Below are 15531 nucleotides of genomic sequence, written 5' to 3'. Positions count from 1 at the left end.
ATACTTTACAATAAGAATTCCCTGACCGGGAATCGAACCCGGGCCGCGGCGGTGAGAGCGCCGAATCCTAGCCACTAGACCACCAGGGACAGCTGACACAACCTTAAAGGCAGCTGCTCAAGAAGTACCACCAACTACTTCTACTACTACACTGTCTCTTGTCCTCTCTGGGGCAGAGTGCAACAGGCTGTTGTGTTTGAGAAGTGCAAGAACTTGGCGAAGGTCAAAGCCTTCACTCCCTAGACATCATAGATATGAGACTGCGTAAGCCAACAATACTGTCTCCATAACTAGTAAATACATTTGATTGTTCAGGAACAAGCACACCCATAGATTAAATGATCTGTTGGGGTTTAAAGTGTGACTGCAGGAAAGCAGACTTCAGAATATGAGAGAGCATAATGCACAGATGTTGTATGGATGAATTCTGATTTTCTCCTTGGCCAAGCGTCAATAAATATTCCAGCATAAGACGTCAAAGGGCTCCTGAACGCATTGATGAGGTGACCATTGATCAGCAGAATTAGGACAAAAGAACTGTGCAAACATTCATGTTTCTGCACATGTTGCTGTCACTTCTGCAGGGCTTGAACTGTGGAAGCTATTAAATTACCTCATGAACACTCTGCAATTCACTTAGTACTCATTTCATGCTAAGGTGTCAGACCTAGTATGTCACACAAACTGCTTTCAGACATGCATTGTAGTCATGAGAGTCTCTGGAAATTCTCCGGGTGGGCTGTTAGTGAAAATGCAAATTTTCGAGTGAGGGAGTTTCTCTTGCCAGCCCCTGGTAAAAACGTTTATAATGTCGGAATGAGCCAATGTGAGAAAAAAGCAAGAAATCCTACACAGAATTCAGGGCATGTTGTTGATGTTTCTATCATGCGACAGACTCAAGACTTCAAATATGTCAGGATGAGAAAGAAGTGTTATACCTGCAGAAGACACCGACAAAATGTCCAGAGAGTTCTTGGTTTTAAGGAAGGACACTGGAGTTGATGTGAAAAACACATAATCTCTGCAGCAGAATTTATACATTATGTCCTTCCTCCTGTCTGTTGCACTTACCCATTATCTGACCACTATTAAGATGTCTGTGTGGATGTGAATGCATCTGAGTGGAGAATCTCCTGCATTGTTCATATGTGATGAGCAACTCAAAAAATACAGGCCCTATTTTATTTCCTATTTGACAATATCTACAACCCAGAATAAAACATATAGAGTGTGAGGGAAAGGGGTCAATATGGCTTAGAATAGGTTAATTTTCCCATATTTGTTGCATAATAGATATTTTTCAATAAAATTAATTACAATGTAATAAATTGAGTTCACTCCAATTAAGTTATTTTTTTTCAATAAAATTAATTCCAATGCAATAAATTGAGTTCACTCCAATTCAGTTCTCTTTTTTGCTGCTGAACAGTGTAGAACAAATGAATAGTTGCAGTGTTACAAAGCTGGTTGAGCTGCTAGAGAACAGCTAGACTCACTCCTGATTTAGCTTTAATTTCATCAGGTCTTATCTTCTGTTGGAGCTTAAATCAGATGATTGATTAATTCTTCTTTGCAGTGAACACAAATAAAAATAAATAAATTGTATTGATTGATTGATCAATTAAGTCATTAGATTAATTTCATATCATATATCACATATGATATCATACTGTATGTCATGTCATATCACATATCATATAATGTCATGTCATGTCATAGAATGTATCACACATCATCTCATGTGATTTTATATATCGATTAATATAGATTGTATATGTCATATATCACATCATATTATATCATACATCACAAATCATATCATATATCAAATGTCATGTCTTGTGATTTCATCTACTATATATCACAAATCACGTCATGTCACGTCATATCATGTGATGTCATGTATTACACCATTTGCAGTTTCTGATTTTGTCTATAAACCAGATTAAGTGAATTTTCATTAAACATTAAATTGCCTGTTTTGTCTGTGTAGTCCGGTAAAACATGGCCGCCACACTGAGGAGCTAACCGTGGTCAGTGAGAAGAACTCAGTGTTTCTGCGGTGAGTGACTGTGTTTTCCTGTGAACTGTGTTAACTCTTCTCCTGCTGTGTTGTGCTTGCTCCACCGATGTGATCCAAACAGACGGGTTCTTCTGCATGCGGAGAAAAGAGGGTTGTTTCAGTGGCGGTATGTTAGCATCAGTTAGCTAACACACGAGGAGACCTGTCATGTGTTAGCTTAGCGGGCTAGTAGCGAGCTAGCAGTGAAACTTTATTACTGCGTTAACTTAGCGTGTTTATATCCTCAGATGTGTTCTGCTCACAGATAACCGCGTCGTGTGGTGTGATGCTGAGTCTGCGCTGTGACTCTGAGTCATTATAAGACAATACACCAACCTGATTACAACTAATAATCTGAGGGGTTTATATTAGCTAAATCCATAAATTCACGGAATAGTCACACAAGCTTGTAGTCGATTGATGCTGCTTGAGGAAATGCAGACATTGATTATGCCGGAGAGGCCTCTTTAATTAATAAAGAGGCCTCCGTGATGTTTTGAGGTGTACACACTTATGTCAATGAGCCAGACCTTTTTAAATACCTCAGATTCCCAGTGAAGTCTGGTATAAAACAAGACAGAACGACAGGACTGTTCCCAGCTGACTGAAACCTAATATAAATACATGGTGTGTGACTTGCTGCAGAGGGAAACCTGTTGTGACGTGTGACACGGGGTTTGTTTACAGTTGTCACCATCTGTGTGGCACATGTGGGCTGCTGCGGCTTCTGGACACGTGATCACGTACAACAACATTTAATGGAGTCAGCCACCAGGTGGCGTGCTGTAGTCAGGCGGGTCATGATGCATGATCCAGCCTGGCTAACTGCTGTGAAATGTGATTCCCATTCAGACTAAGTGGATTTTAACATTATCCCCCTGGTTGACTCCACAGGTCTGTTTTAAATCTGCATTCATAATGATTACTCCTGCGTTTGACCTGAGCCAAGACCCTGAGTACTTGATCCTCAGCATCCGTGTGCCCTACACTAGAACATCAGAGTTTGACCTTTACATCGATGGATCAGACTTCAAGTTCTATGCCAAGCCTTACTTTCTAAGGTGAGTTAACCAATAAGCATACACTGGTGGAGCTGTGTTTAAGGTTAGGTTGGATGAAAGGGAAGCAGCACCAGCTGACTTTAATATACAGGCATTTACTCAATATCTGTAGTTAGATGACAAGTGAGGATCATCAAATCCAATGTTTGTCTTTGCAGTTATTAGTTATCACCATTTATGTATATGTGCTCTTTCCAGATTAACTCTTCCTGGAAGAATTGTGGAGGATGGGAGAGAAAAGGCCAAATTTGACATTGATAAAGGTAGGTCACATTTTTATATGATGACAATATGCACAATGGCTATAAAACAGCATGACTCATCGCACAGTTTCATGAGGACATTACAAAGCAAAATGTCAGTTAACATATTTCACTATAGGTACTTAAAGCTGCTGGAGGAAAGGGAGCCTGAGTCTTGCAGTGTTGCCGCTTTTTACAATCCATATATGTGCATGTTCACAGTTTGCAATGACCAAAGTTTACTTTTTACACACAAATAAACTACATGATTAATAAGAAATTCTCTGAGAGGAAAGTACACAACTTAAGAGTTCTGCTGGAGGATCTAATACCTTCCAGCAGTTTGCTTATTTTGTACTAAACTACATAGTGACACAGTGTTTTCCTGGTTAGATTTGTTTTCAAAAATCTGTTCCTTCCCAACTGTTTTGTGAATGTGCTACTCTGTCCTTCAGCCAGAAAAAAAGGAACAATAAGCTGTGTTAAATGCAGAACAGGGTTATGACATGGAATGACAAAGGTTCCTCATCACGCCAGTATTGAAAAGAAATGCACTTGTCAAACAGGGTGTGACTTAACCGATGGCCCTGGACCAGTAAAAAGATTAAGCAGGGCAAGTTGATTAAACACTTTTGAAAAGATGGTCACTCGGTGTGGGGGAAGCAGATATACCATGTATCACCAACGTGTAGATAAATTAAGGTTCAGATGTTTAGACCAAGAACTGGACTTTTACTGAAGGTGTCGACTCAGATTGCAGACTAACGTTAGCCCTATTATAAGACACTTCATATAGTGGCTAGTTAGCCATGTAGCTGGCTGTGCTTTACTTAATATAACTGAAATCTGACAATGTAATCTGACATGATTATACCCTCGCAGCGTTGTTCCTGTGTGAAGCTCTGCTGTTGGTTTTTTAATCGGCTATCGAATTTGTTTTCAGCAAGAAAACACATCTACTAATGAGTCTTCATAGTTGACAGGCTACTCTTAAATAATTAATCACAGGTTGCAGTGTGTTTTTGCTCGAGGCTGATTTCTATGGCCGGAGGCGTTTTTTTGGTCTGTCCGTCCGCCCGCCCCATTCCATTGAACAAGATATCTCAAGAATCTCTTCAAATTTGGTACAAACATTCACTTGGATTCAAGGATGACCTGAATCTAATTTGTTTTGGTCAAAGGTCATGGTCACAAGGCAAAAATATGCTTTGTGATATCTCCAGAACGCCTTGAGGGAATTCTGTGAAATTTGGCACGAACATTCACTTGAACTTGGATTTCATTTTGGTAGCCAAAGGTCACGTTGGCCTCAAGAAGTGTGTTTATTTATTTGTTGGACGTGATATCGTAGGATCAGCTCGAGGAAATGTCTTCAAATTTAGTAGAAATGTTCACCTGGACTCAAAGATGAAGTGACACATTGTTGGTGCCTGAAGGTCAAAGGTCAAGGTCACAGTGACCTCATGTTCTAGTGGATGTGATATATCAGGACTGTCCGCAGGGAATTTCATCACATCTGCTACAATTAACTTTGAATCCTGGATGACCTGATTAGACCTGATTGGTGGTCAAAGGTCCCTCTGACCTCAAACATGTTTTGCCTTGTGAATGTGATGTCTCAGAACATCTCAAGGGAATTCTTTTTTAATTTGGTTCACTTGGACTCAAAGATGAAGTGATTCAATTTCAGTGGTCAAAGGTCACAGTAACCCAATATGAATCTGGATTCTAGGTCTGTTTCAGTTACTTAGTAACTGTGTTGGCACTGCTTGCTACCATCAACTTTTACTGTAGCTGATTGTCTAATATCGAGTTTTATTCAAACGGCACAGACAGCAGTTGGTACTGGCGACGTGATCTCATTGGCTGTAATTGAACTGTTAGATTCTTCCTTAACGCATAGTCACAAAACCGCTCAGGTTTCACAAACTGGTGTCACGTGGCTGGATCAACTTTCAAAAGAAGTGTAGAAATATTCAGTATACATTTTTAAATGATGTACAGTGGTTTAAATGATGTACATCATAGACATGAAGTTTCTTCTTCAGAGCTTGCAGAAGTGACATGATGAGGAAGTGCAGTGTTTCCCATTACTAGACTGTAGCATCACCCAGGCCACCTGCACAGCTCTCCTTCTGGAGGTGGAGCTCACACAGCCGGGGCAGGGACCTGTGGCCCAGCCAGAGTGCGCGCAGCCTGGCCACAGCACCACCCCGCCCGTCTGCACAGCTCTCCAGGTTCAGACCACACAGTGCCACGGGCAGTGTCGGTTGCTAAGCAACACCCAAGCAACATTCTGATGCCTGGGCCACACCGCAGTGTCGCTGCTGATTCTCAATCACTCGTCAATTCATCATTTTGAGTGATTGTGACAATTATGATGATAATCATAATTGTGATGCTCCCTCCGGCGCTTGGTGCTCTACACATGGTGCATGATGCACGTGGTCGGCTCGGCGGCCCTGTGTGAATGTGACCTGCCACTGGTATGTGTGAAAGAGCAGGTGTGTGAGTTACAAAGCATTTAAACGCCAACCAACAGATTATAAGTAACCTATATATCTGGTGAAAATTAGAATCCATACACATTCACGCAGCACAGTTTGTTCTAAAAATATGGCTGATTTTTGCTTGTATGTTAATAGTGACCAGTCAGACACTTCTGCAGGACCAGAAGCATGGCTGTAATAGCAGTCAGTGATTGATCCCCAGGGAGTCTTTAGTTTGTACTTGAGTCAATCAGCCCGAGTAAATGAACCCACTGATCATCTCATCCCATTTAAGGAGCTGCTGGAACCTTCTGTAATGTCATAATTATTATAGCCTGCAGGCTGTCTCTACTCTCTCTCTTCACTGTGACAATGACAGGCAGCTCACACAGAATTTTGTTTAAACATATAACCATCAAATGAAACATGATAATGACTATTGGCATGATGTTCTCTATTGTCTTTACATTACTCTCTGTCACTTTGATCTCCCTCCCCTTAATCAGTTGTAATGAAGTTGTCTTTATGGAGACGTCTGCCTTATGGACTCTGACACCTCGTCGCCCGTCTGTCAGCATGGCCCCAGTTAACACACTGTGTCTAAATAAGCCTTTAACATCTGCTAATAAAGCGCTGCTAATGAGTGTCCTTGTTTAGACTTATAATGAGCAATCATTAAGATCTGTCTTCCAGGCGCCCCATTCTGCAAGACCTGCAACTCAAGCACTTAGTCAGCTTCTATCGTAAAGTGCTTGTAAGCTTTAACACTTGGGTGCATTGAAATTTTATGAGGTCTTTAGGCGACCATCAGATTATCGGTGTGGCGCAGGCAAATCATTTTTATTCATCTCTTCAGTTTTAATAGCAAGGGCTTAATTTTTTGTAGTATTGCACATGTAGGTGGCCTGATTTATCTGCTGCTGCTTGTAATAAAGATAGATTTATTTTCAAATTCAAATGTGGGATTTGTCAGAAGGTCAAATGTTCTCTTTAGGGTTTAAATGAGTAGTTTAGTAAAGTTGGTGTCAATGGCTTCATGTATTTCTCATGTTCTATTCATTCAAACAAAAAGGGTGGAGCATTGACTGAGGCCAAAGGCCTTAGTGAACAGGTGGTGCTTGAGGAGGTTTTTGAAGCAGTTCAGAGATGCAGCATTGCATATTTTGGCAGGTTTCCAGAGGGTGGGGGCTGCGACACAGACGGCTCAGTTTGGTGTTTGGGGATGGAGAGCAAATCTGAATTGAGGACCACAGCCTTCTGCTCTCTGCAATGGTTTTAGTCATAAAATGTTTTCAAGTAATTGTGGTCTGTAAGGAGAAGCCACGCTGCTGTAAATGGACCATTGTATGTGAAGATTCAGTCAGCACCACCAGATGTGAAGCAAACACTGTCACCACTGCAAGCTACAGTTACTTCACAGATCATTGTCTCTTACTGGTCAAGTTTTGATTTTAGCAAAAGCCTTGTTTCATTCATCATTTTAATATGTATAGTATCATTCATTTTATTTTTCCATCAGAAATGACAAATACATGTATAGTGCTCAAAGGTACTGGGAAATTTAGTTATAATAAATAATTCTCTGCAATATTGTCCCTACTGGTTTTCCATTGTACCTGCATTTAACTGGTATGATGGTGAACTAGTATTAGATTAAATTATATTCTGCATTAAAACTACCTTTTAAGATGTCTTTCATTTAGGTTGAACATACACCATGTGTGTATGAAATAACAGAAACCTGAGTTGTACAGTAAACAGGAGCTTTGTAATGTTAAAAACGTTTCCCTGCATGTCCCATCTCACTGCAGGTCTTTTCACTCTTCGGGTTCCAAAGGAGACATCTGGGGAAAACTTTGAAGGACTTCAGATGCTGACGAGTCTCCTCGCACCGAAGGGCTCCCGCTCAGCAAAACCGTTGGTGGAAGATTTAAGCTCAGGTAAGTCAATTTCATACACTGGTTTAACTTGTTTATTAACTGAAAGTCATTAATTGGAATTCATACATAAGGAAAAATGTGAAGAATGAAGCAGTATTAAACTAGAACCAATGATAGATACCTTCTGAACATTTTTAAAGGATGCAGTGAAAGTGTCAGAGACGATGAAGAGGAGGAGGAGGATGAAGAAGAATTTGACTGGCAGGTTGAGCAGGAGGTGTACACAGAGAGCTCCGAGGAGGAACTGAGAGCCCAGCAGAAATATGGCTTTGCCAACCAGAGGTCTGGAGTGTTTGCCAGATTACAGGTACCATCTGTTTCTGAATGAGATTAGACAAACTCTGCTCATACACACACCACATGGCCATTAATGCTGTGAACGTTCTGACAGGAGGAGCTCAGCGATGTGATCGATATCAAGAACCCAGAGGGAACAACAGCAGCAGAGAGGAGGCAGGCGAGGCTGGAGGCAGAAGCATCTGCCTTTTCAACTGACCACTACCTGTGAGTTTATCCAAGAAAAAAAACCTCTGACTCTACTGAATACATGGAGCTGTGTTTTTTACATATATATATATATATATATATATATATATATGTGTCATTGCAGTGCTGATTTGTTTGAGGACGATGAAATAAAGGGACTGCTGGAGTTTAAACCATGGTGGACAAAGATGAGTCCTTCTACGGTGCAGGATGGAGACGCTGGTGAGTTCAACTAATGCCATTATAATCTTTAAACATTTAATTGATCGATTGTTTTATCTTAATTGTGCTGCTAGAATCAATCTCAGGGTTAGCTCCTTAACAAAGGTTACACAAGTATGTATTTTCTATTAAATGTTTCCAGTGCACAGATGTAAAATAAGCGAACAGGAGAAGAAAATGTACAGTAAAGTTTTGTCAGCAGAATGTACTCAAGGTAGCAGAGAAAGTCCCTGTGACAATTGTAATTTATTTCATATAATATAATTAGTTTGTTATTACTGATGCATGTGGCTGAAGATAAGTGGCAGAATGTGGTTGTAGTTGGTAGAGTAGACGTGACTTTAATGAGTTCATATGAAGCATAAAAGTTTTACCTCCCCCTCCAAAGATTCACAGGAGTAATCTGAGCAGTCACGACCTCATTTATTTGATATAATCTCATTAATTATAATTGTATAATTTGGTATGAACAAAAGAGGAAAATCATTATCCGTGGGATCTGCTTTTACCTCAGACAAATGTGCCTCAACTGGACATCAACTTCTGTAATTGATCACAATTCAATGGTTAGAAAACACTTAGAATCATTGGAGCACAGTAAACATGGGCAGAACACATGGGAATATTCACTTTTAACCACAATCATATAAAAAACATATCACACATCACGTTCTTGTGGATCATTGGATTTTCAAGCAATTAAATGAGCAGTGACTAGAGGCTACCAGAAGGGGGCATGAAGTTGCAAAAAATGAAAGTGCAATCATGCATTGTTTGTTTATTGATCAAATTGAAATACTGCTTATCAAACATTTTATTACCTCCCTGTATACCAACCCTTCAAACCTCCAAATCCTCCTTCAGTCATATGAATAGGAAAAACTGTACAAGAGAGGGAGTTCTAAATGGGAAAGTGTTGGCTGAGCTTGATCTATGTCAGGCCCTGACATTGTCCTCTGACAATATATTAATCCCCAAAGGACACATGAGTCTTTTTACTGCCCCGTACCAGAGGAAGGTCAGAGCTCAGCTCGTCGGCTAAAGCTGCCCTCCCCCGACAAACAGCCTCAGGGCTCTTCCACCAGCAAAGACACTCGCATTAGGAGAGATTGAACTTAAACCTTCGCTAATCACTGCATTTCCCTGCTGCCCGTTGACCAACACCCACAACTGATGAGTGAGAGGCAAATCAAAAGCAGTTCATATTTCTACCTTCTTGCACTTACTGCAATTTTCCCCAAAATGTTTTTTTTCTTTTTGCAAGTCATTTCCTGTCTATATCAATACCTATGGCTCATTTACTCAGACTGAAATATGTTGCTTGTTGGCTCGAGCCTCCCAGCTTCATTTCTCCGTTCAGCCTCTTGTAGAGGAGCGTGAGGCCTCTGCGCTGCAAGAGTCTATTTAATTGTGCCATCCCGCTCCTCTAACAGCCTGCTAATTCCAGCACTTCCACTGTTAAAGTGAGCACAGGGCTCACAGCCACAGCTTATGTGCAGTGCATGGGTGCCGTACGCTTGAGAGAGGATTTAGATTAAACAGATAGCATTATCGCAGAAGGGAGCGAGACCGGTCGCGTTTCCGCCAGCCCCCGACCGCTGACGAGCAGCCATCAGTCAGCAAAGCAAAGGCCATTAGCCGCACTCTTGAGTTTAGCCTCCGAAGAACATTGCGCTTCCCAGTATCCCCGGCGGCTCCTTCGCCTCATTCCGCATTCTAAGACTGAGTGCGTCGGTCGGGAACGCGGGCGTAGATAAATGGGCCAAATTAAACTTAATGGCTTGATTGACAAGTGGAATAGCATTAGCCTCAGCTGAGTGTGAAGAATGGCATCGGTCAGGAGATTTAAGCGGCTTGCCATCAAATCTTAAAGGCTTGCTTGTGAGTTTAACTGTTTGTCATATATTTAAAATGGAGGACTAAAACTTCCCTCCTCTCATGTGGGTTTTTAGGCTTTTTTCCTCCTGTCCTTCGCTTCTGCAAAGTCTGATATATATGTCACCTGACAGATGGATGTGGTCACAAGTGCTAATGAAGTAGAAAGTGGCCCCTTTGTGCTCTCCAGTGTTGGGGGCCGGCACACTGACAGGCCGCAGCTGCCCACTGGAGGCCTGCATTCACACGCTGGTTCAGGCTAAATGGTCCTGACAGCTCCGTCTCTCTAACTGCTCCACTTTGTTATGGCTGAGTTTTAGAAATCTGACCTCTGACGAAGATCGTCTTCTGTGCACATTTTAGCAGATTGTGTTTTTTGTCATTAGATGCTTTCAAACATGCGCTGGACTCTGCAGTGTTGAATGTGTTTCTACGGACTTTCTCCACCTGGCCTCCACGAAGAAAGTCCGTAGAATTCCAGGAGGAGCTGATGTGTGAACACAGCAGGGGATCCACCGCTGGATTCACCGTGAGCAAGTGTGGGGGGGGGGGTGAAGATAATACACGACCGACGTAAAAATGATAAAATATCATCATCAATCAATCAAATTGTATTTGTATAGCCCATATTCACAAATCACAATTTGTCTCATAGGGCTTTAATAAGGTGTGACATCCTCTGCCCTCAACCCTCAACAAGTCAGAACAAACCACCAAAAAAAACCTGCCAACAGGGGAAACAGAACTTAGAAAACCTCAGAGAGCCACATGTGAGGGATCCCTCTCCCAGGATGGACAGAAGTGCAATTGATGCCGTGTGTAATGGGAAGCGTCAGATATTAGAGTAAATACTTTGTAGCATGATGGAAGATGATCATCCGGTGAAAAAGAGGTGACACACATAAGAGATGCAGACGTAGACATAAATAGAGTTTGTGGTGATAAGAGCTTACAACGGCGTTGGGGTGCTGTAAACAATATCTTAAGCAGCAGTGTTAATACGTCACTTCCTGCTTCTATCTGCTGCATCTGGCTGCTGCAACTCCCACCTGAATAATGCAGCAGATTTGTTGCTGATGTGAACGCGTCTGTGCACAAAACCTCCTGCTCTGGTGTTCACGTGTGAAAGGAAAACTCTGGGTAAACTCTGTAGTCAATTCTCTGCCTTTTACCCGCAGGTCATGTCCAAAAATGGCTATTAAGTACCCCTTTGATTTATGCTTGAAATGATCACAGCGTGTGCATGCACAAAATTAACCGTATCCGCCATCCAAGGTCATATGATGCATTTGCGAAATTCTGGGAGCGTTTTTCCAACCCTCAGCAGTATTTTCACGAAGCATATTTCCTCATGCCACCAGACCATCTGGACCTGTAGAGAGCATTGACGAGCCAGACTGCCCTGACTGGAGGAATTAGGTCAGAAATTAATTTGCAAGCAGGAGAGGTCCGCATCCACTGTGCTAATGTCTGCTAGAATTGATTGGCTGCGTGGAGGAGACGAATGAACGTGGTGTTGGGCACATCTATCAGCTCTGCTCACCTCACCTCACCTCGCTGCATTGGCTCCAGAGTTAATAGAAAATATATCAGCATCGTGTGGCTGCTGTGTCCAACTCGCAAGAGGGTGCGTGCTCTGTTTCAATTTCGATTTTCCCTCTAGTTGTTGTTTTTAATTACTGAATCTGAGTGTGTTGTGCAACATAATTTCTCCAGCACAGATGGCACTTGTACTGCTCAAATCTCTAGGATCCTTTCTGTGTGAACAAGGAACCCTTAATACATTTTCTTTTGTCAATATTTGTATTGTACATCAATCTTTTCTCCTTTTTTTTTTTTTATCTTAAAGCACTTGTGCATCCATGCATTTCTGTGTGTGTTGTCCAGTTATTACTATTGTTGTTTGGACCTAAATCTGTTCACATAGTCACTTATGTGAGTTATCATAACCTTATCATTAGAATTTAAGGTGAAGACATGTTTAAGGTTTAGGTTGAGGCTACTGTTAGGTTAGATTTTGTTTAAGGTTAGGGTAACAGTTTGGTTTGGGGTTAAGTTTAGGGTAAGGTAAAGGTTGGGTTAAGTTCTGGTTTAAATGAAGGGTTAGGGTTAGTTTTCCAGGAAATCAATATAAGTCAATGTAATGTCCTCAGAAGTAATTAAGTGTGTGTCTGTGTGTGCGTGCTGAGGGACAATCTGTGCACATGGTCTTGCTTATCTGATGCTTGTGACTCTGCACGTTTACGCATTACACCACTGGGTTTTATATTACATTTTCATCCCCTCTCTCAATCTATGTGTCTTTGCATTTGTTGGAAGAACAAAGCCTGCAGATGTGGGTGTGGGGATGTGTGCGTCTGTCTGTGTCTTCTCCTCAAACTCTGCTCTCCCGCTGCAGCGTTGAGAGACTCGGGAGCTAGAAACTGACGTAATGCAGCGGGAATCTCCTTCCCAACAGAGCCAAGTTACCGCTGCAGCCAGAGAGATCGTTTAAAAGTGCTGTGTGTGTGTGTGAGCTTGTGTATTTGTGTTCATGCTCCAGCCAATACACGTGTGTCTTGCTCACCGGGGGCTCAGTGCAGAGTCTCCTCTCCTCGTGCAGAGAGAGGAAATGCTTTCAGCTATTTCATAAGGTGCTGGGTGAAAGGATGAAAACAGCTGAGTTACAGCATGTTCCTGCAGACATTCAGTGCACCTTTCAGCACTGAACGCTGCAGATAGCTTAAATGGGATTGAAGTCTGTTTGTGTCGCTCCATTAGGCTTGCCACAAATCCCCATTAAGCAGATGTCTCTTTCAAAAGGCAACAGTTAGTGACTTTGCAGTGAGCAGGGAAGCAGTGGTTTTGAGATATTTTCATATGATGGAGCTGTGTGTTTTCTTAAAGCAGAGCTGTCAAACACATAGATGAGACTGGATTTACTAATTTTGTGAATTTCCTGTAGGAGTATTTGGCGTATTTTGCTTCTACTGCTTATCAGGCTCAGTCAGGTGCCCTTTAACAAGGCTCTTTGCCCCCAACTGCTCCAGAAAAACAGTTCATCAGCCAACAGTGGAAACAGATTAACTGTAGGAAAATGGCCAAGTCTCCTCTTCCTTTTCCTTTTATGCTGCCACCCCCCCACACAGACGCACACACACACACACACACACACACACACACACACACACACACACACACACACACACACACACACACACAGACTCCCACATGTCTCCATGACTGCAGAGGACAATACATTGACTTACATTAGCTGCTTTCAGACATGCTCTGAATTTAAGAGAATCTCCGTAAATTCTCCAGAGGGGCTGTATGTGAGAACACAAATGTCAGTGAGAGGTTTTGCAGCATTGTTCATGTTGAATTCACTAGGAACACACACACACACAAAAACGGTACATCAGGGGAAACATCTGGTAAGGTAGCTCTATACTGGGACTCATACATTTCTGCTGTGACTTGAAAATTATCGCTTCTCTGGATGTATCACTTATTTCCCAGGATCATGCATTTTCACATTCACTCAGTATGGATGTAATTTTTATGCAGCCACTTTATTAAGCTTCTTTTATTCTATTAGTGTTATAATGCAACTCTGTGTCATTCATCTTCATACATGTTGGTTTCAGTCATTATTTTATTTTTCTACCTTGTGGCTAAAAGGTGTGTTTAAATGATGCATTTTCACATACAGCTCCTCCTGTATGTGCAAACTAATGTCAAAGTCAGTACGGGCAGAAATTTAGAGGCATTTCTCGTGCCATCCCCCTTTTGAAATGTCCAAGTCCAAGCCCATGTGAGAATACAGCAGGAGATTATACAGAGAATCCACAGTGAGCGTGTGGGCGCAAAACTGAAAAAAACAAAAAGGATACAAATATCTGAGGCTGAAATAAAGGAGACATACAAGTAGAGGACACTGACGAAGATGTTAACTTGGAAAGAGAACAAGATTCCAAAGTTTTTGGTGATAGAGGGCCAAAATGTGCAGTAAACCATAACATGTGATCTCCTGAGCAGAATTTATACATTATGTCCAGCCTCCTCTGCTCTACTCAGGCGCCACCCCCTCACCTGAACACTTTGTGTTGTTGTGAATGCATCTGATCGGAGAATCTCCTGCTGCATCGTTCATATGTGACGGACATGTGCAGACACTCTCTGTAGTTCATGAAAATGGCTTATGGCTTTGAACGATGGTATACACATATTCCTTCGCAGTGTGTGACCTACCAAATTATACCGGTAAGACTTATGGTGACTTTAAACTTCACATCTAACTGTAAAATCCTTGTCCTCGTGCAGCTGTATCATTCACTGATGACGAGAAGGAGCAGCTGAGAAAATTCACCAACCGCTCCTTCCTGCTGGACAAGACGTCCCGTCACCAAGCGTGGCTCGGCCTCGCGGACGTCCTGCTGGCTTATTGCTATGAAGTACGCTCTACAGAGGGAGAGCACAATGTGAGTGTGTGTGTGTGTGTGTGTGTGTGTGTGTGTGTGTGTGTGTGTGTGAAGAGGCAGCTCCTCATGAGCAGCACTTAGCCTTGGTTGACAAAGTCCTCTATCCTCAAATCCTTTACACCCCCTTCCATTTCATTCAGAGCCTTAAGAGATTACCAGCAGATCCGAGTGCTCAGTTCAGACCTCATTGTGTCAGTCCTCTGAGGTAGCTGTCTAGGTAGGTGAGAGAGGCTGACTTCATTGATAAAGGTGCTTCGTAGCATGTGTTATTCAAATTGTAGAGATATTTGATACAACGTTGTTGAATTAAAGCCCAGCTGTGAAAACGAAATGTGATCTTTTAAATTTCCATTTGGGATATTATATCTGGAGAGAGACAAGAACAAGTCCCTTTTTTATTTCAACCTGTAGCCTGTTTTATGTTTTGAACAGTCATCTGAGCAGCTGCTCTTCAAGCTGAATTTATTGTGCTGCATTTCCCATCTATTATTTCCTGTATGTTATTGATATAAAGATGAGTGGTTACCTCCTTCCCTGCAGGTGGAGTCACCGTGGACAATCAGAAAACTCAGCGGAACTCTCTGCTGGCTGGAGGTGAGTTAGCTATTGCACGAGGCAGTGAATGATTTACTCTCATGTACGTGCCGGGTTTGTTGTCATCTGCAGCTCCGGGTTGGTGAGATTTTTATTG

At 42.0% G+C, this 15531-nt stretch overlaps 1 protein-coding gene and 1 non-coding gene across 3 annotated transcripts in view; one reads left to right on the top strand and one right to left on the bottom strand.

Moving 5' to 3' along the window:
• Positions 1-17: 17 nt before the first annotated feature.
• On the bottom strand, positions 18-89 carry trnae-cuc (transfer RNA glutamic acid (anticodon CUC)). Its single transcript has one exon. It is a non-coding gene; the product is annotated as a tRNA-Glu (tRNA).
• A 1870-nt stretch (positions 90-1959) lies between these two features.
• shq1 (SHQ1, H/ACA ribonucleoprotein assembly factor) overlaps positions 1960-15531 on the top strand; it is a 35180-nt gene continuing 21608 nt past the window's right edge. Inside the window, exons 1-9 of one of the 2 annotated variants that reach the window (XM_069512748.1) lie at positions 1960-2062; positions 2957-3123; positions 3322-3386; positions 7666-7794; positions 7935-8101; positions 8186-8298; positions 8405-8502; positions 14683-14840; positions 15381-15434. In XM_069512748.1, coding sequence (XP_069368849.1) covers positions 2981-3123; positions 3322-3386; positions 7666-7794; positions 7935-8101; positions 8186-8298; positions 8405-8502; positions 14683-14840; positions 15381-15434 — 927 coding nt within the window. In that variant the 5' untranslated portion in view covers positions 1960-2062; positions 2957-2980. Of the gene's footprint in view, positions 2190-2956; positions 3124-3321; positions 3387-7665; positions 7795-7934; positions 8102-8185; positions 8299-8404; positions 8503-14682; positions 14841-15380; positions 15435-15531 lie in introns of both variants that reach the window. The other variant, XM_069512755.1, reaches the window with a different exon arrangement.

Source organism: Paralichthys olivaceus, chromosome 2, assembly GCF_024713975.1.
Source record: "Paralichthys olivaceus isolate ysfri-2021 chromosome 2, ASM2471397v2, whole genome shotgun sequence".
Taxonomy (NCBI): Eukaryota; Metazoa; Chordata; class Actinopteri; order Pleuronectiformes; family Paralichthyidae; genus Paralichthys; species Paralichthys olivaceus.
The sequence above is the reverse complement of the archived record's forward strand: the minus strand, read 5'-3'. Positions and strand labels throughout refer to the sequence as shown.